General features: G+C 36.6%; 1 protein-coding gene across 8 annotated transcripts in view; it reads right to left on the bottom strand.

Annotated features, from left to right (window-relative positions):
* HACE1 (HECT domain and ankyrin repeat containing E3 ubiquitin protein ligase 1) overlaps positions 1 to 21,002 on the bottom strand; it is a 52,918-nt gene that overhangs the window by 11,668 nt on the left and 20,248 nt on the right. For 7 of the 8 annotated variants that reach the window (XM_068404789.1, XM_068404828.1, XM_068404799.1 and 4 more), the window contains 9 exons: positions 19,724 to 19,970; positions 13,163 to 13,500; positions 10,165 to 10,233; positions 9,409 to 9,496; positions 7,258 to 7,369; positions 7,079 to 7,176; positions 6,794 to 6,881; positions 5,564 to 5,713; positions 692 to 888 (listed from right to left, as the gene is read on the bottom strand). In XM_068404789.1, the coding sequence (XP_068260890.1) occupies positions 692 to 888; positions 5,564 to 5,713; positions 6,794 to 6,881; positions 7,079 to 7,176; positions 7,258 to 7,369; positions 9,409 to 9,496; positions 10,165 to 10,233; positions 13,163 to 13,500; positions 19,724 to 19,970 (1,387 nt within the window). The remainder of the gene's footprint in view (positions 1 to 691; positions 889 to 5,563; positions 5,714 to 6,793; positions 6,882 to 7,078; positions 7,177 to 7,257; positions 7,370 to 9,408; positions 9,497 to 10,164; positions 10,234 to 13,162; positions 13,501 to 19,723; positions 19,971 to 21,002) is intronic. The other variant, XM_068404808.1, reaches the window with a different exon arrangement.

Below are 21,002 nucleotides of genomic sequence, written 5' to 3'. Positions count from 1 at the left end.
CATGACACTCCTGCAGTTACTCAAAACTAAGTAGTGGGTAACTGTAGAATTCAATTAGACTGATGTCTATCTTAATTTCTAGGTGATTTTCAAAACCTGGCTGCATTTTTCCCTATTCGTTTTTGAACTAATGGTGCAGAGGACTGAGGGGCTTTCCAAGCTGCTACTACTGAAGTAAATTTAAAAGGTAGATTATTTCCATACACGCTGAGTGACTTGCAAATGGCTGAAAAATCTTCCTACAGCCTTCTACTCTGTCAATTATCCGTATGTCACTGTAGAGCAATCCAGGGCCATAGACTGCCCTAGCAGGCAGCATACTTTGCAATACTACCTACAATTTTACCTTTAGCAATTGTTAATGTTTTACCTTCCTGGTATATATACTCATGACTTAACTTTAGGAATATTTGTGAATTTTAGAATAAACCCTTCAGTTAAAACTGATCCTATTTTCCTTCCAGAAGTTCTGTCAAAAAGAAGAACCTCAAACCTGAACACTTAGAGAGATTTTAAATAGTACTATTTCTATAACATGCTAAGCTAGAAAAAAGGGGGAAGAGTTTTGGCAACATTTTATTTTGTGTATTTCCTTCAAAACAGGCATACCATTTACGCTTCCAGTTATTCAGAAAGTCAGTCCAATTGCTTTTCTTATACTATCAACTTCTGAATAAACCTGTATACTCACCTTGTTTTCCTGTGTAACAAGTATACTTGCACCCCCTGGCTTCAATGGCACTTCTTCCATTGCTCCAAACACATCAGTCTCAACAGAGAAGGTCAGCTCTAAACCCAGATCACTGATATCATTATCTAAAATCCACTGCAAGTTCTTTGCGTACTCTGGATCAATAGATGCTACATCCTGATAATTCACAGGTATACCTAGAAAAAACAAAGAGACAAAACCCCTCAAATAAATAGGATAAAGCAAAAAGGATTCTAACTTAATATATGGTAGAAGATTGCCCTCTAGAGAAAAAACAAAATAATGCAGTAATAGGAAAAAGGGAAAAGGGATTCACCCTTACTAACTACAGCAGAACTGTACTTAACTACATTTTAAAAGCATTAAAGAATCAAGTTTCCTCTGTATGTTTTTCTTCCCAATGAAGCAAATGGCATACCACTTGAGCAACAATTTGCACAATTTTAGCTCGCTAATGGATTTCAGTAAAAGCATCTAACCATGCAGAACACACAATGTTAAATGAGTTTCCTAAAAAAATCTTAACGTTTTATTCATAACTTTTAGAAACCCAAATACATATTGCTCTATATAGTAATATCTTTTCCCCTAGAAAATTATTTCAGGGGCAGGGGGGGGAGAGACAACCTTTCTGTACTTAGAAAACACTTTAACTCTTCAGTTTTCTTTTTAATTGCTTGCTATGAGACTTACTATACAGTTGAAAAAAATTATTTATAGGAATTTTACATTTTCAAACTGAACTTGCAAGTCATTTAGAAGCATTAAGAGGACAGTTGCTAGAAGTTTTACTTTTATCCAAGTATAGAAACTGCCTATTTACAGCCCCTTCACAGACATGGTACTCAAAAAAATTTGAGCAAATATGCCCAGAACAAGGTAACCCCAAGTTTGCACAAGAGAACAACCCTCTTCACTACACAACAAAGCAAACTCCAATTACTTTAATTCTGTCATGATAGATACTTTAACTCTACCAAGACAGATAAATACCTGGGAAAAGGGGCAGGGGGTGAGGGTGGTAGCAGTTTTTATTGGGAAGTACTCTCTTTGCTTCACTGTCTTATGTGCACTGTCAAGTGTCACAAGGGTGCCCGTTAGTAGAAGTCTTAGCACACTATGGACTACAGAAGCAGTACCCCAGAGAGTAACACAAAAATCAAAGGTTAGCAGCCAGTGCAAACATGTAAGTGCAAAAACTGTTACAGTATTTCCCTGGAAGAGTTGACTAGTGCTGAAATGGTGTGTACACAAGCTGTAAGGCATTGTTTTTTTTAATAAAAATCGAGCAACGCTCCAGTTTAAGAGAGGGATAGATAATTTGCTAATGAATTTTCACTGTCATCTCTCTCTCAAAAAAAAAAAAAAACCCAAAAAAAACCACAAACACCTGTCTAGTAGTTTCTAGAGGACTTTCACTTTTGCCAACTAGTAAGCATATGAGCATTTCACATATAAAATGTGGAAATAATGATGTCTCTGAGGGATATAAGCAAAACATGCGGGAAAAGGTGGAGAGTGAAAAATAGGAATCGGAGACTCCTTTGGAGAAGAAACTGAACTGGAGCATTATGATGAGACTACACTCGTAGCCAGCAAGTTGTGAGACCAAAGTACTAAGCTCACTCATTTGCTTGACAGATATTTTACCAGTCAATAGACTCAAGCCAGGCAGTTATAAAGAAACCCCATCACATTTATCAGGACAAAATTTGAAACCCATGAAATACTATGTATCTTTCTCTTGCTATACCATTAAGGCACCTGTAGTTCGAAAAGGAAGATAAATTTATCTTAGCATAATTGTGATAAACAGGCATTTCTGCACAACACAGAACTTCAAAAGGATACTACAGGTAAGCTTTGAAACAAGTTCAGTAAGTATTCAAGGACTTAAGGCCTCCAGCTCAAAATACACTAAACCAGAAATTAATTTTTTGCTTTTGGTTTATGCCATTTCAAGGAGTATTTTCTATTATACTGTGAAAGAGGGGACTTAAGCCTAACAGCAAATACCACAGTCAGGAATTTATCTGCTGTGTGTCTTTGTGGGTTGGAGGCTGAAGTTTCCTTTTCCAAGCAGAAAAGTAATTGGCTCTTTAGATAAAATACAACGTAACTAGACAACCGCACTAGTGAAACTATGTTCGCCTCCCCTGTTTAAGCAGAAGGCAGACAGATAGGAAGTTTGAGAAAAACAAACCTAAGAGGCTTTATTAATTTCTGACTATATTTCTGCCTCAGTTCTACACCCGTAATAGAGTGCAGACCTCATAAACATGAAGACCTATGGAATAATGGTTGATTTCACAGCACACAAAAAAAATCATGAAAGCTACATATCTAACATCTTTTAAAGCATATTAGTTGTGTGTTAGCTGGGTCATCACTTAAGTTGGTGACCTTTCCTTGGCTACCAGATATTGTTGCAGAAAAATCTTAATTCATCACAGTGAAAAAAGGTGATGGACCCACCTGAGTCTCAAAAAAGTATCCACGTTTGTTCATACAAGTTTCAGCTTCTAATTAAGGCACTTCTACATTATGTCTGTTGGCTAAAATGAAGAGTTCCTTTGAAAGAGGTTCACACTGTTCCTCCGATACAGCAGGTCTTATCACACAACTGGTGGACTCAGTGCCATGAACAGGAAAGGCTACAGAAAACAAGGATCTCAGTGCAAGGTGAGAAACCAAAGGAATGGAAACAGTCTCAGGCTTCGAAAGATTTCATACTCCATTGCTTAAGGCCTGAGAAGTAGCTGAAGGGAATCTCTATGTCTGTAACCTGGTAACTTGTCTTTGGCATGAACAACAGTTAGCATAACCCATAGCTGAACATGAAACAAAAATAAAACAAAAACCCCTCAGGAGCATCTGCTGCTGTGCAAGTCTGGTTCCTTAAGCAAGAACAGAGGAGATGCACAAAGCTGAGGGAAAAGGCCTTGAGAAGTTTAAAAAAACACTACTGATTGAGGCAGAAAAAGCAATTACTTTGGGAGGTGGAGGTATAATTTTTCCAGTTCTCTGTGTCTGATAAGTAACAAGAAGTGATAAAAACCTGTGAACCTTTTGAACTTAAAGAAGTTGAATGTGCACAAATATCTAGAGTTCCAGGATGCCTGTTTAACAGAATGACAAGACCTTACTAAGAGGGACTGGTGAGATCTTATTAACAGAGACTACTCACTGCTCTTTGGTTTGCAATAGTTACTCTAGCAAAATGGGGGGAAAAAAGGGGGGGCAGAAAAAAGGGGGGGCAGAAAAAAGGGGGGGCAGAAAAAAGGGGGGGCAGAAAAAAGGGGGGGCAGAAAAAAGGGGGGGCAGAAAAAAGGGGGGGCAGAAAAAAGGGGGGCAGAAAAAAGGGGGGCAGAAAAAAGCAAGAGTAAACAACAGGTCATCTTGTCAATTCAGAAACCAACAAATCCAGTATATAATCACAATTCAAACCAGAAAAGAACCCAAATTCATTAGTAGTCATTTCCAAGAGGCGACAAGAACAACACTTGACTATTCTCAAGGCGTCACTGAATAGCAGAAAAACATTTTTTTCTCATTTGTGAATACATCACATGGAGATTAGTCTGTGAGTGTCATTCTTCTGCTCTCACAGAGGAATCTCTTGATGTCAGGGGCCAACCCTTAAGTCAGTGCCAAATTGTGCCACACAAAGATATGTCTACTTTGGAACCACTTTCCTATGTGAAGATCAATGACTAGGGAAGCCCGATGAGGCATTGCCAATATGGTGCTGCGTCAGACTGACTGTCCTCCATTGCCTCTCACCCGGTACACAGTCATTCTCCTGCAGCAGAAAGAAGTACTGAGGGAGAGAAGTAAAATGCATCCCTTTGTCAAGATCTTGACAAAGATGACTGAGCCTGCACTATCAACAAACTGCAACAGTGTTCCCTGAACACTTTCAGAGAAGAGAAACAGTATATCTAAAGTTAAATCTGTCCTGGACTCAGCAAACATCACAGAAGACTGTAGGCAGACAGAATGATTACAGAAAAACAGAATGAGATGCAAACAATTCCTTGAAAACCTTGATAGGTCTTAAAGTAAGGAGTGGTTCTTGAGGAAAAGTAAAACTTCCGACATCAAGCTATCTTACACTTCTAAAGAAGATTAAAGAATAGCGCTTAAACACAAAGGAAATTCTGCACACAGCAGAAAAGGAATTTATGTACTTAGAAGAGTAACAGGAACACAAAAGGAATTTACCCTTCCATCACATCTTCATGCAAGAGGAAAAGTTTTTCACAACAATGCAGAACAGGGACATCATGTTTGATAATCAAGAGGCACAAAGGTTCTCGAAGAGCAGAGAAGAATAGGGAATGATTATTTTCATTTCTCAAGAACATTACATGGCAGGACAGATGAGTTTCACAACTGTGATGCAAAGAATTGCATACACCACAAAAACAATCGGCTGCACTAGTCTGCCTTTCAGGCATTCCTAGTCAGCAACATTAAAGACAACTAAATTACATGATTATGCTTTAGACAGATTAATGATGCCTTCCTTGTTTTTAAGACTCGTATTCAAATATTAATTGAAAGATTAGCTATTTTATTAAAAGTTGCTAACTGTATAAAATTCCCATGTAGTTTCACTAATGTATTTCTGTATTTTGCAACTGTAACAGTTCCTAAGAGAGGCTGGGAGTGGAATACCAACTAGTACCATAATATGTTGTGACTCTGATGTACATAAAAGATTAGCAAGACATTCATTTCCAAGACTTTTTCACTTTCAACACACACACACACAAAAGTAAAAAAGGAAAAGGTTTACTGTTCAGACAACTGTTATGACTAATAAACGGGATTTTAATAAAATCATACCAAGAATGTGTTTGTAGAACGACCTCGTGAAGTAGATGTTCACCAACTGCCTGTGATTCAGAGCTAGCCCCAGGATCTGGCCTGCAAAACGGAAGTAGTTCAAATGATCTGGATTTACAGAAGAGTTGCTGTTGGGCTGGAAAGTTGTTCCTATAAAATTAAAAAGATTATCATGTTTCATGACTTTTTTTTTTCTTTGTTAAGTGAAGTTCATATTTATCAAATACACTAAGCATCTGAAACCACTGAGAGAGTTTTATTTTGGGGTTGTGGAAGATCGTTTGGGGGTTTTTGTTTACACCAAAAAGACGTCAGAAATGTATTAGAATGTAACTACATCCTTCTATTATAATGATAGTGCTTAGCCACTCTCCAAGGCACCACTCTGAAATAATTGTCATCAACATGAGGCTAATCATGATCTGTTAAATTTGGTCCTCCATCTTACTATATTGCTATGTGCGGTTTTTGCTCACTTTAATGGTCCATGCTTCTATCAACTTGTGAACATGCTCAAAGGAAGGATCAGAATGCATCTACTTCCTTTCATATGGCTCCAGCCAGTTCAGTCCTGGTCTCCTTGGAAAAGACCACCTCAAACAGACATCCCTGAACTTTTCCTTTTAACTTTCAGGAACTAATCTATGCCTCTACTGTTGACTAATATCTTGCCACTTCCCAAGACTTTGTAAGGTAGAAAGCAAAACATTTATCACTGATGATGATGTGAAATCTTTTATCGATAAAGATTTGCTTTATATGAAGCATCCAAAAAGACAAAAAGTCAAATACAAGGTAGACTTGTGGAGACCAATGTCTGGTTTTATCACAAAAATTAACTGACTGGATTTGTGGATTTCTAAAAGGAAACAAAGGAATACCTCCGCAGTTCCCTTGCAGATGTAGAAGAAAGGAAAACACTTTCTATACTACTGTTCTCAAAGTGTTATGTCCTTCCACTACCAGGCAGAAATAGCATGGGCTCATTAAAACCAACAACTCAATCAAGGAAACTTCAAATTTAGAAAAATATTTCATCTATAGTTATGAAAACGTACAATGAATGGATCACTTCTATCTATATATGAGATCAATTCTGTCAGTGTTGCTTTTAAAAAGTAACAATCTTATATTTTGAAATCAAGTTACTTTTTTCTTAGATTATAAAAATGCTTTTATGAAAGAAGACGCCCTAAAATTAGATTAAAAAAAAAAAAGGCAGAGACATACCATCAGCTGATTGGGTAAATAAGGCGTAATCTGGGTTAACTATTTCACTGGATAAAATATCAAACCACTCACGCACCACACCCTGTCCCTGCATGTCAAAAGAATACAACATATTACTACACAGAACTTTCACTGCACAAACAGTTACACTGGGTAAACACATATTTCTTAATAACATGTAGAAGTTATTTTAAATTAGGATTTAGTTCAAAACAATACCTGTGAAAGAGAATTAATATTTCCATATATAAATAACATAAAGGAAAACCATGCCATTTTACCCACCATGCCTTCTTCTCCATGAAATCTCACAGCAATCCCCTGCTTTAGTTTTGCACAATTTGCTTTAGACACAACTTCACAGCTACTCCTAAAAATAGAATCTAAAAACAAAACACCAATTAATTTTTTATCTTAATTCATTATATTTCAAAGACACAGTAATTCCATTTATAACACAATACCTCTGTGAACCAAAAGGATGTCATTTTCATTGACAGGCCTGTGCACCATGTCCGAATCTGGCTGCCCCGCATGCAAATGTTCATAGAACCATTCACAGCGATCTTTGAACGGCTGCAAAACAAGGGGTAAACCATGTTATATAGATGCACTCAACTGAAAAATTCCTCTCATAAGCATGACTGGAAAATGGTTATGTATACTTCTCAATTCATGTTTGAGACATGCAGAGAGTTAATCGGTGCTACCTCAATACACTATACAGTATTTTGGGAAGAGGAAAGGACTAGACATGCCCTTGAATGCTTGCTGAAGTCTGGTATGCAGAAAGACTGGACCACCAGTTATTCAGAAATAAGTATCAGAGTTCACTGCACAGGAGAAAAATAGCACAAAACTTCTTCCAGGGCAGGAATCTAGATAAGAAGTCAGTCACTGGCTTCTGTAACGCTACTAATTATCAACCACAGCTGAGCACAGAAGCACAAGTGATGAACAAGTCATATTTGTAGTGAAGTTCACTGGCAAGAAAAAACAGCTCAAATGAACCAGAAACCTTCCAAAGCAATTCCTAGGTGAGAAGGTCCTAGCTCGTTTGACTCAGTATTTAGATCGACATTTTGCAGTTGTTCTTAGACAGATATGACACAAGTATGGCCTCTCCCATCTATCACGATTCACAGCACACACTTTTAGTTGATCTAACAGGGTGTCAGTTCTCAGGGTCTCTTCATTATTCATAGGTAATGAATTTCAAAAACACACATTTCAACCAAAGAATGAGTAAACAATACACCTACAATCATGTCCTAAAAATGAAACTGGATTACCAAAACCAACATACATCTAAAAATAAAGGCACAGTACTGTACACAACTAAACAAATAAAGCTTTTGGAACAGATCCTCCACAATTATTGCGGGGAGGGAGGTGTTCTGGTTCGTTAGGGGAATTCTACCTTTGTTTCCAAGCAAATTCTCTTTGATCAAAATACTTTAATGCAAGGAACCTTTCTAATAGAGAACAAAGCAAAAGTAAACCAGTGTGTGCTAAATGAAGGAGTTCCAAATAGCTCATTATTGCCCAAAGACCATCTTCATTTGTAATAGAACAAATAACACAGCTCTGGCCAAGCCACACGTACACAATCATAATCTTTTAAAGGTAAGTGATGAAAATGTGGCAGATGCTTAACACTACAGTGTTATGTAAAGCAGCAGACTTCCATACAGGGGTTTGCTTACTAATTTTTCCACTTAACTACCCTACACTTCCCTAGAGTAACTCTTTAGTCTTGAATTCATGTCCTGTGTTAAACAGAGAAGTGAGTTTAGGTTATGCAAGACATCAGGATTTTACCAAAAAAAAAAAAAAACCAAAAACAAAAACAAAAACCTCCAAACAAGAGGAAATGGTAGGAAACAGAGCAAAGGGTAACAAGACAACATGATAGAATCATAGAATTGTTTTGGTTGGAAAGGACATTTAAGATCATCTAGTCCAACCATTAACCTAGCACTGCCAAGTCCACCACTAAACCATGTCCCTAAGCACCACATCTACACATCTGTTAAATAACTCCAGGGATGGTGACTCAACCACTTCCCTGGGCAGCCTGTTCCAATGTTTGACAATCCTTTTAGTGAAGAATCTTTTCCTAATATCCAATCTAAACCTCCTCTGGCACAAACTTGAGGTCGTTTCCTCTCATCCTCTCAATGTTTCACCGAAGGAGCTGCCACTAATTAACTATGGCCAAATCAACTAATAATGGTGTATTTATCCTCCGGTTTGTCTCAAAATATAAATCAAATGAGCAAAAAGCACAGCATTTTAAAGCTCAGTCTATTAGATGTGCACAAATAGATTTAATACTAGAAAGTTAACTCTCTAACTGAAAGTTGGACTTGTAAGACATATTTAACATTGGTCACCTCAAATGGACCTACACATGTATTCTAAAGAATTAGAAGTACAGAAATCTGGCTGCCATGTCTGTTTAATCTGATCTTTCAACATCCCAGATTCAGAAGCAGTGGAGGCCACACATAGTTCTTCCAACCTCCCAAATCATTTTTTAAAAATATTATTTTTAAACAAAACACCCTCTTCATATTCATAGAAGTTGCAACTAAGCATGTCCTGAAATTTACCTGAGCTTTTATGATGTGCATAAATCTGGACATTAGTTCAGGACACTCAAGAAGAAAGTGAAAGTGATCAAAAATTATTTTGGGATTTCTGAAAGAAAAATAAGTTAGAAGCTTGTTAGTCAGAGATCCAATAATAATGTTTCATGATACACAAAGTCTACATAAAGAGACAATGCAATTAGTCATACAGAAAAGTTCCAACAGACTCTTCTATTTCGCAATGTTTTCCTAACTCTTGTTTCCAAATGACTTATACTACCTCATCCTTTGGACATGGAGGATTACAAGTAGCTCTCCAGACAGAAGCAAGGTTGTAAACTAGGCAGAGAAATTCTGGAAACAGCCAAGTACAAAGACAGTTTAGACTCCTTTAAGTAGTCATTAAGTATAACACATTTGCGGAAGAATTAAAGTTTTCATCTGCCTCAAAAGGGAAGGCTTTATTTGGAACAAAGATAAGGAAAGAATCCATTAAGGAAATTATTCTGCTGTTCCGTGAAAAAAAATTTGCTCAGCAAGTCTCACAGAATCTTACAAAAGGATTCCTTACATATGCAGAAGAGTTCATTTAAGCCGGAGCTCTGAAGCATTAATATACACTCCCTTGAACCTGACAGGACCATTAAAGTGCACATGGTACATATGTCACAACGATAATGTAAAAGTACAACTCAGTAAAGGAAAAATATGAGTCTGAATTATTTTTTGGGGGAAAAAAAAAAACAACTTAGAAATTCCATATTTCTTGAAGCTTACCGGTTAACAAAACACTTAAGGACATCATCGTGTTTACAGACAAATTCTATAAATCGAGGCGATGTCATCCTGTTCAAAAATCATAAGATGCTTTTGGTTAATGATATTGAAAAGAATTCAAATTACATAAATTGTTGCATTATTGTTTTAATAAAATACTATGCAAATAGAACCTGATGTTAACAAGTCAATCATGAAATGAAATACGCAGCAGCATTAAGATTTCATAATAAACTAACAGAAAACGCAAAAATGCCAATAATCAAGAACGTCAACCAACCTGACCTCTGTTATTAACTATATGAACAAGAAAAGCTCAAACTACTGGAGATACACATTTTGCTACTGAATCTTTCCAGCTTCCAATACAACGATGGAAGAACATATATGGAAGGACTGATATTATACGCACAATATACACAATATGCACATTGTTCTATATTCTTGTTCATTATATAAAACTCCCACCATGCACCCTGTAAATTGTGATAAGTGAGGAAAACAGCCAGGAAGAAATAACATTCCAAACTTAGCAAACTTAATAATGGGGGGCAAGGTGGTATTTAATGGCTTCGTGAAATAACAAAGTTACTTGTCAGGCAAGCGCCTCATATATTAGTACGGAATTTTATTTTTTCTCCTATATATGTCTGGAGAACAAGGGAAGGATTAACATGTGTGCAAATGTTACTCCATTTATTTACATCTGTGCTCTGTATTTTTTTTTTTAAAGAAAAATTCTTAATTGGATCCTTGCTAATGAACACTTGCAAACAAGAATAAAACCCTCTCAACAAGTGCCTTGAAATGTTGTGAAAAATAGTACTTTAAGTAGTCCCGGATAACAATCCTAGACTGTTGCTGTTTCCCCATTACCAATTTATACAAGAGCTGCTCATTTTATATAACAACTGAGCTTTTTCCTTCTCTCCCTTATTCTGTTTTTGCAGAAACAAGTCTCACCATATCCTTCCCTCATCTGCACAAAAAACAAACAAGCAAATAAAATTCTTCTGAGACCAAATATGAACATTTTAAAACACACTTCTTGGTCTGAGAGATGATCTGAAAATATTAAACAACTAAAAGAGTCTTCCCTGAAAGGAAATGAACTCTCTCTACCTGTAAATTGCCACACAAGCTGTCAGATGCAATATACAGAGAGAAAGAAAAAAACAACTTAGCATACACTCGTCAGTTTTTGATGCTGGAAACTTGGAACTTGTATTTCAGTATATTAACAAAGAATGCCTAGATTCAATATCTGCATTCGCAGAAGAAGAGCAATCGTGGCAGTAAAAGAAAATAACCTTAATATTTCAATGTTAACCAGCATTAAATGCCATCTTTATCGTATGAATATTAGGAACAATGGAAAACTATGAGCTCTGTTTACTCTCTTCCATTAAACATGAAGACACTCAGATCTAAAATTAGAGCCATTTTCAATTATTTTGTCTGAAAATGTCATTTGTTATAATTTCAAATGTTATTTGAAGACGGCAGCAGTACTGAGTTGCGTCACTGTGCCATTTACTCCTATTAATATGAAAACTTCAGTAAAACAGAGTAAGTCTCAGATCCTTGTACTTCTCTACACAGTTCTGAAAAGACCTAAAGCAACATAGAATGCAAGTGTGCTCTGCCTTACTTTCCTGCACCCCAGGGAGTTCTCCCAGTTGTCACTGAAACAGTTCTTACTCTCCTGGCTTCTACAATAATAACTCTCAGTTAAACTTATGTAGCATCCACCGGAGTTCTCTCTAACCTGAAGCGTAAATTATGCATAGGACAGGCCCCCTGGGCAAGGCCCGTCAGCTAGTCACTTGGACTCAGGGAAACAGTCACCTCTCCCACTGAATTTTGGTATAAAGAAATAAATTGAGGGGGGGAATGTACTTAATCACTTCTATAAACATTTCTGCTTTTCATTTCGCTGCTGTAAATAATACTTTACTGGCATTCTATCTTAGTAAGGTTTGATGGAGATTTCAAGGGAAATGGCTAAACAGCAGTTCCCTTTTCAAGGTGGAGTAAAATTAAAAGTTAAAGTACTGAAGTGCTTGTGGAACATGCTGATCCCCAGATCGCCTTCCACAGTGTCCACAGAGGAGCGTGCCCCAGACAAACAGTAATGGCTGACTTGAAAGCTTTTATTCCACTTGGTTTGGCAGAGAAAGAAAAGCCCTTCCAGTGGCTGGGAATAACCAAGAGTTGTCATGTAGTAGGAGCCCTGTTTCTAGATTCCTCAGGGAGCTTGTAATATCACCATACTTGCCTAATCTTCCACTCAAGAGGGTCAAAGGATCCTTTCCTTGCAAGTTCACAAATATAATCCATAACAATCTTTGACAGACTAAGACCTCAGTTACAGTGGACACACTTTTTTTCTTTTTAAACCAGACAGTGATGGTATTAAATTTACCTAAGTTGTAGTGCCTGTTCCACACAAAACTATGTTATCTAACTCGGGACAGGATTCCAAGTGAGCATTACTTTGAGACTGAACTCTCCTTGTTATAAGCTTCTGCAATATAGCCAAACAAGTTTTTTCCCCATCTGTCATTTTCATACACAAAGATAATTCACACTTTTTTCTGAGCTTATAGCTCTTCTTGTTGGATAATCACATTAAATTCAGGGATAATTTCACAATAAGAACCAACAGCAAGAACAGCTAAGCTTCAAGAGATCAAAATTACATTACCTGCAAGTATCCCACATGATTACAAAGAGCCATTAGACATTCAATACGAAATCTGCCCCAGTGCAGCTACGTTCATAGGCAGCAGCACTATGGAAAATTTGCTGTGCTGCTTGGTGCCATTAAAGTCAGAAAAAAAAAAAAGCATTCAAATACCTGAACTAGTGAAAGCATTAAAAAGCATACCCTTGACTGTCACTAATATCATCTGGTCAGCACCAACATTCTTCCAAGAAAGCATAAATGATTTTAAAATGGTAACAGTTTAGGTTACAAAGAGGATCCTCTCCTTACCCTTGAGGCATCTGACAGGAGCAGCACATATAAAAGGCTTGAATGACAGCACTTAGCCTGTTCGCTGTCATGGAGATAACATCCTGGCCATCAGCACAAGCTTCTTGCTTCCCGGCAACATCGTATGTTTTTGACTTGCCAGAATCAGTGGATAGCTCTCTTCTGCCCTCAGTTCCTGCAGCGGCAAAGGAAGGCGTAGGAGTAGCATCCTGATGATCTGGTCCTTTTTGTTTCAGTAAAATAGAAGTAATGTTGGCAGAGTCTCTTTTGCTTTTCATCAGCTCTGTGGCTATAAGAACGAGCCATTCATCTAGAGAATGCCAGAGTAGTTCCAGCGGCTGCAATAAACATGCAAAAACAGACAAAAAAGGAACATGTTGACATTAGATGATATTAATAGTGTGATAATCCTCTTAAGGCAAATAAATATGCACATTTAAAAGTTTTAAATGATCCTTTAGAAGTCATGTTAGAGATAAGAGTCAAATACTGACAAAAACTTCTGTATTTGTAGCCATAGAGCACAAAGAGAAAATTTCATATAGAAGGAAAATAATCAAGCAGCAAATGGAATAAAGAGAAAATACTTCAGAAAGAGTGAAACAGTCACCTATCTAACAGTTTGGTCTCACAGTTGTTACACAGCACACTACTGCCAGACTGCTGCAGTCAAGCAGAGAAACAATAATATACATGTTGAGTTTCCAGAGAGAGAGCATGTCAGTTCTTTTTTAAGGCCCTGGTCAAAGAAGCTCCCTCTGCCAGGCAGACGGTGCAAATCCCAAACACCAAGATTCAGACTCATGCACGTATCTAGTAAGATGTGTTTTATGCATAGTGTGAGCTCATACAGCTCATTTTGATGGTATCTCAGATGTCTCAGAGTAAGGGTCACTAATACCTAGCTTTATGAAATAGAAACAAGTATCAGCAGAATCACATATCAGTTTTTAAAGCTATAAATTTTATTTTATCTTAACAAAGTCACGCTTCATTCACTACCACCAGCTTAAAACTAATATAATTGAAACCTGGTACAATTCCATCATTACACATTTGCTCTGAAGTGCAAGGCCTACTACAGAGGAGAGAAAGGGCTGAGAGACTCATGGCTTTCTCATAAGCATTTCAAAAAAACACTAGGGCTGACTGTGCTGTCCCTTAACGGTGTTTAAGGGGACATTTCACAAGCATACAGCCTAGTGAGCACAGGGATATGTGTCCTACAGGGAGGCAATCCTGACTCAAGTCTTTCATAGCATTCTAAAAGAAAAAGTAAACTTCTAAATGCACTCCTTTTTCCATATATTACTGTTGCATCAACATTTTTCATCAATTAAAGCATTCAAAGACTTAGCAGATACTGAAAATTATGTTCTCATCTTCTAAAGTTGCCTTTAAAAACTAAGAGCTATTCACAGCACACTGTACCAGAAGTCTACACTATCGGGAGCACTGTCAGTACAGCTCACAGCAACATGCTCCCAATATACAATAAATTACTTCTCATAAAAGCTGAGTATTAAAAAATTCTGTTGAAATTTACTATTAAAAATTTACCATTATGCTTCCATTTTTTTCCAATAAGAATTTTGGGGAAAGCCAGTCTGATCTCTAATACTGGTAGGCTTTGCTCAACACACTGTATGACACTCACTTAATCCTTGTACTCCTAGTGACCACACATTTCTCTAGATGGTGATCTGAACACCTCCAGTCTAGGTACCATTTTCTACATAACTGTCTCCCATACAGGATCAAGTTAGCTTCTTCCCAAGATCCACCTGGCAGACCTCCACCACAAAACATAACGTAGAAAAAGTTTCTAACGGAAAATAGGATTCATTGAATATATGGAAGAATTAAAATGCAGCTGTGTTCTTAACATGTAACTCACAAGAAACAAGGTAGTTATTTACTAGAATACTAAAATGTAGTTTTCTTCTCCCAAACTTTTCAATGCTCAGCTTGCCAGACACCAGTTTTTCACTGATATCTTGTGTTTTATATTTATTTCCCACAGACTTAGCATGCTTTTCAGAACTCTTGCAACTGATTTGTTTTTCCAAAGCTCATTTTTCACAGATTCTGATCACAAACTCATTCAAAAGTGCAGTCAAGCATAACGAATTCAACATTTCACTTTCTTTTTTTTTTTTTGTAGTCTAACTTCAGGATATAAAGCACTTCTCTATATATTGCCCACCACCTCCATGTCCATGGCTGTCAGCACTTTATGTTAGCATCCATGATCAGACCTTTTCAAGTGTAATATGGACATATTCAATTACAGAATCACAGAATCAATCAGGTTGGAAGAGACCTCTGGGATCATAGAGTCCAACCATTGCCCTGACACTACCCTGTCAACTAGACCATGGCACTAAGTGCCATGTCCAGTCTTTTCTTAAACACATCCAGAGATGGTGACTCCACCACCTCTCTGGGCAGCCCATTCCAATGTCTAATAACCCTTTCTGAAAAGAAATTCTTCCTAATGTCCAACCTGAACCTCCCCATTTAATTAATTAAACCATTAGCAACATTTTTTCAAAATTACAAGTCAGCATTCTTCAGTCAATTCTTACCTTGAACTGCATATTAAACACAAACCTCCACTCAACCTTCAGTTTTCATATCTCACATTTCAGAAAAGTTTCTTTGGAATTATACATCAGCGTCTAATTGAGTAACAATTACAGCTGCACATCTCATCTCTCAAATGCAAGAATTTAGCTATGCAACGTCCTCCTCTTTACCCATCTAGAAAGCAAGACACTAGAAATCAAACCCATATTCAAACTGCGACACTGGAGCAAAATCTTTTGCCAGGTGACATAGTCTTTTAAGACACAGGGTGCAGGAGATCACTAATCCATGAAGTGACTGTGTCACAGCAGAGAAGTCAATTCAATTTAGAAAATATTAGTATCTGAAATGAGGGAAAAATGTTACAGGCTTCCCAATTTTGTTCAACTAGACAAGGAGATTTTGCAGCAAGTTTCCTTAATATGTGATCATAGTGAATAGCAATTGGAAGAGCGATAGATGAAAAAGTAATTAATTTAAACCTGGTCAAAATTACTATTCATAAAGTTTCGCACTGGTAGGTTCTCATTTGAGTTAGTAGCAGCTTGTTTCAAGATTGGGTGGCGAAATTCAAAGACTACTTTGTTTCTTGTAAGATCAGTCAGTACAAGTGTGTCTTAATTAGCTACTGTTTCCACTTCAAAGCATTTGGATAGGCCTGAGTTCACCAGGCCTATAATAAATTACATACAGTGAATTTCAGTAAAGCAAAGACAGCCCTGAGATTTTCTTGTCCTTGTCAAACAATAACACTCTTCAGTAGCCTCAGATCAAGATATACTCACATTTTCAATCCCTTCCAAGCTAGATTACAGCAACAACTCTTCAAAATACGTTCAATCAGTATACTAATACAGAAACCTTAACACAGCATTAAGAAAAAAGTCAGAAGAAAGTTTTTCTTCATTTCTTATGCTGGATAAAATACATTTTTGCACCAGCTTTTTAAAAGGAGTTATGAGGTACATCTTTAAAGGCCACCAGGTACAGACCTATTTAGACCTAACAGGAGCGCATTCAGAAGGAAAGGAAACAATCCCTTATACCATGCAATAAGGCCTGATAATGTTCCTCCACATGTCCCACAAGGGTACCACAAGATAGAACTCTGGCCATTGCTACCCTCAATCCTCCCCAGATAAAAGTTTCTATGTCCATTCTTGAAAGAAAACAGTATCGAACAACAGATTAGCTTCCTATTTAGTAAAGGAAGACAATATCTAGAGGTCTTCACTTGCACAAATAAACAGCATTCAAAGAAGTGGGTGGTGACCTGTATCACTTTCTTGTGCTCTGGAAAGTACTAAGACCTTACTTGGGACATGAACAAGCAGTCTGAGAGACTTGTTTTTCCCCATAAAACCTGTATCAAAATTCAAATTATCTACAACATTTATCACCACAACTGAATTTTAAGATCGGCAGCAAATTCCAATTTAAAGCTACTTTCCTCTAAAATTTTCAATATGGATCTCAAATTTAAAATCTTTAAGTTCTGTGTTGACTTTTTTAATACAGATTTAACTCCTGTTATGGAGCAGTAACCTTTGTGGTTTCCTTACTAATCTGCACTAAACAATGCCTATATTCAAGAAAACACAAAGAAAGCAAAAACCAGAAAAGGAGTTCTGTTCCACTGACCTGCATGTCCCACATGCAAGTACTGGTACCAATGAAGACACACAACTGCCAGGTCTTCAAGTAGCCTCTGTACCATTGTAATACTCTAGAGATCTAGTGGGCTTTTTTCCCTTATCCCAAAAGGCAAAAGGGATCATCACAACTAAGTTCTAAAGGAAAGGACAAAAAAGAAGAAAGAAAGGGAAGGTAGGAATAAGAGAATGGGAAGTCACCCAATTGACTCAGCACTATGTCTCATCTCCCACTACACAGTTACTGTAAATTCGGGGAAGAACAGGCTAATCCAGCCACAACTGAAGATTAACTTAGCATTGCCAGACCAGTGTGCCCCATTCCCAAACAAGAAGTTCTCATCAACAGTTTTGTATTTTTGAGTATGAAATTTAAATCAACCTTAAAAATATCACAAAGACAACAGTGGCCCTAATGAAAGGCTGTCTCAGTTTTAATACTTCTAAAATAACTAAATTAAAATAATAGCAATAATAATTTTAAAGTCATCCTGAAATTTTTGTTTTGTTAGCTAATGCAACAGTAGTATGTATTTTGCTCATTTATTAAAAAATATAAATGTTGTTTTTACACAACTATGAATTACTGATATTTTCTGGGACAACCGTGCCAGTTGTGTAACCTAAGCCTACTGCAAAAGACTTAACTCCATACTAAATTGAGAAACAATTCTTTCAGCATACAAAGTAGTTTGGGCACACAGATAAGTGATTCTGCTGAAATACAATTTCCTTTGCAAATTGCAATTGAATGTTTTGTTTGTTTTATAGTGAGTTCTGAAATGATCCCGAGTTGAAAATCATGAAACTTCCATTTTTTTCCTTTTTGGGCTATGAGCAAGCAAAAAACCCAAGGAGATGAGGTCAGCTATTCTTAAAACCTTGAAGGAAAAAAGGTAGCAGAGTATGTACACAGAAAGGTAACAGAGTATCTCACTGCAGATAGTTCATGTTTCAAATGCGTTTAACATCTGCTTGTTATTTAATCTGTTATATTTAAACCAATTTTCATTAAAACTGTTAGAAAATGCTTTCTTTAATAAAATGATTCTTGTGATTTGGGTATGGCTTTGTTTTTTGAAAATAGAAATCTGGTTAAACTCACAATGTGCCAGTCTAGCTCAACATATTTTAGTGAACAACTCTAAAGGACAGTTATTACATTGCATATTGTACAATGCATTACATTTTGCTCATAGTATTTTTCATACTGAAGCACCATTTTTATACTTGTTATAAAAATCAATTCGTTATTAAAACTATTTTGCTATCAGAAAAACAAACATTTGTGCTTGTTTTTTAAATATTCTAACGCTTTCCTTCTTTCCAAGAGAAGAAATTTGAACAAAAACTGTGCTACTTAACTAAGAATATCTGGAATTAGAGTATCGTCTTTCATGACCTTATCAATATAGCTGTCTTAAAAGTCATTAGAAGTAACCTGATGAACACATCATATCATCAAATAAATACAGTAATTTCAAAATATGGTTTTCAGAACACCCTGAAAGAAATGCAAAGGTTAAGGAAAACTCTCATGTAACCTAAATCTCACTGGCATCTAAATCTGGTGATTTGAACTGTGCCATACAAGAGGATGGAGGGAGACAGGGAAAAAAAGAGACTACCCTTCCGTTATTATTTAGGTGCTCTGAATAGTGTGTCAATTATATACCCAATGCAGATTGAGCGGTACGCTGGAAACTGGAACTGCTTTACAGAAAGGCAAGCTATGATTTTCTACAGAGGGATTCCTCAATCGAGCATAAAAAAGAAAACCTCCAGGAACTAAACATCGAAATGGCAAGCACCTAAATCAAGTCTTTGAAAACAGCTATAAATCAATAACCTTGCGAGGGTGGTAGTAAGCTGGTATGTTTCAAAGCATGTAACAATGAAATTCAAGAATAACTTGTGAAAAGACTTCATGATCACAGTGAAAACAATGAACAGATTAAGAATTAAATTATTTCCATTTATCTTGTGAAGCTGGATAAAACGGAATGATCACAACTCCCAATGATTCTCCAAATACCATTTTGAAATTACATTAATGCAATCTATTATATTCATATTACCACATTTTGAGATTACTACACTCTTAAATAAAATAATAGAAACAAAAACAAAGTTTACCAAAATCAGTGGGGTAACTAAGACTTCAACATCTAATAAACAATACATTAATCAAGAAATAAGCAGAAATCATGAGATGTGCATCAGTGGTGAAATGAATCCAGTGGAAAAAAAGCAAATCATTAAGGAGAAGGAAAAAGGTAGGCTTAACTTAAGAAGGGATAGGGACATCAACCAAACTTACTTCCTGTTCATGAGATGTCTGATTAATGAGTGCATGCTTTGTGAAATTCATCTCTTTAACGTCTATCTTCCTAACAACATCATATACTTTTCTGACCTTGAACACCTGACTTCTTGGAGTTTTATTTCCATTGTAGCCCATGTCATTTCCATTACTGGGAGAGGATGGGCCAATGCGAAAGACATGGCAAAATATCCTCACGATCCTTAAGAGACTCTTCATTTGAGCTTCGTAATTACTTGACAAGCTGGGGGAAAAAATGGAATATTTAAGTTTCTTTTCCTAGATGAAGCAATTTACTATATTAAGGAGTAAGCAATCTAATGGTAGGGTCTGACACACAACATGCTGAAAAAAACCCTAAGCTTTCAACCCTAATGAATTTTAACTTTTCTTTCCTGCACCAGCCCCAAACATCAAACATGAGCACTATAATTTTACTAACACGTACTCAAAATTTTAATTAGAAGTGAAATAAGAAGAGCAAATTCCAGATCTTGCAAAATACTTCATTTGTTTTTACGCACATGTACACTTCTTATGAACCACTGGTAAGAAATTCAACTTTCCCAAGCAGTAAGGATCTCAGTTTATGAAGTAAGGATCTCAATGTATGAAAAAAATCAGGATATCCAGTTGAAAATGTTTTTCATTCCAGAAAATATAGTATCCAATGGTAAAAGTGTACTGATTAATCAGATATGCTGCCACACCCCATCCTCACCTAACTACGATCCTAAACGTCCATTAACTATCTCAATTAGACAAGGGATCAGGATGGTAAAGATGGCACTATTTCTACGCAAGAGAAACATGATCTAAAAGATACTACATAAAAGCACCAGTATGCTTTTTATGTATCCAATAAATACATTAAAAGTTTTATGCCTTTTTAACTGAACTGGCCAACACTGAACTCTGTACCAACACACTGTAGAATCTGAGATATTCATGAGTTCATGCACAAGCAGAACATTCTCCATCAAATTCAACTTAGTTTTCTTTCCTTAAGCCCCAAGCAGTAAGAATTCTTCTCTCTTGAACATATAACAAAAACTGCAAGAAATTAAAACTTTTTCTACTGAACTCTACTCACTTATAAGTATATACAGGTGAGTACATATTCAATTCTATCCTTAAAGTACTTGCTTCTTAAAAGCATGGTTTTTAACTATAAGATCAGTATACATCAAAAAAATGACACCTTAGAGGCATACCTCTGATGCAATTACTAATCCATTAATTCACAAATCTGAAACATAGCTGGTTGCAACATCAC

Source organism: Nyctibius grandis, chromosome 1 (assembly GCF_013368605.1).
Source record: "Nyctibius grandis isolate bNycGra1 chromosome 1, bNycGra1.pri, whole genome shotgun sequence".
NCBI classification, from domain to species: Eukaryota; Metazoa; Chordata; class Aves; order Nyctibiiformes; family Nyctibiidae; genus Nyctibius; species Nyctibius grandis.
This window is presented reverse-complemented; position numbering and strand designations above follow the sequence as displayed.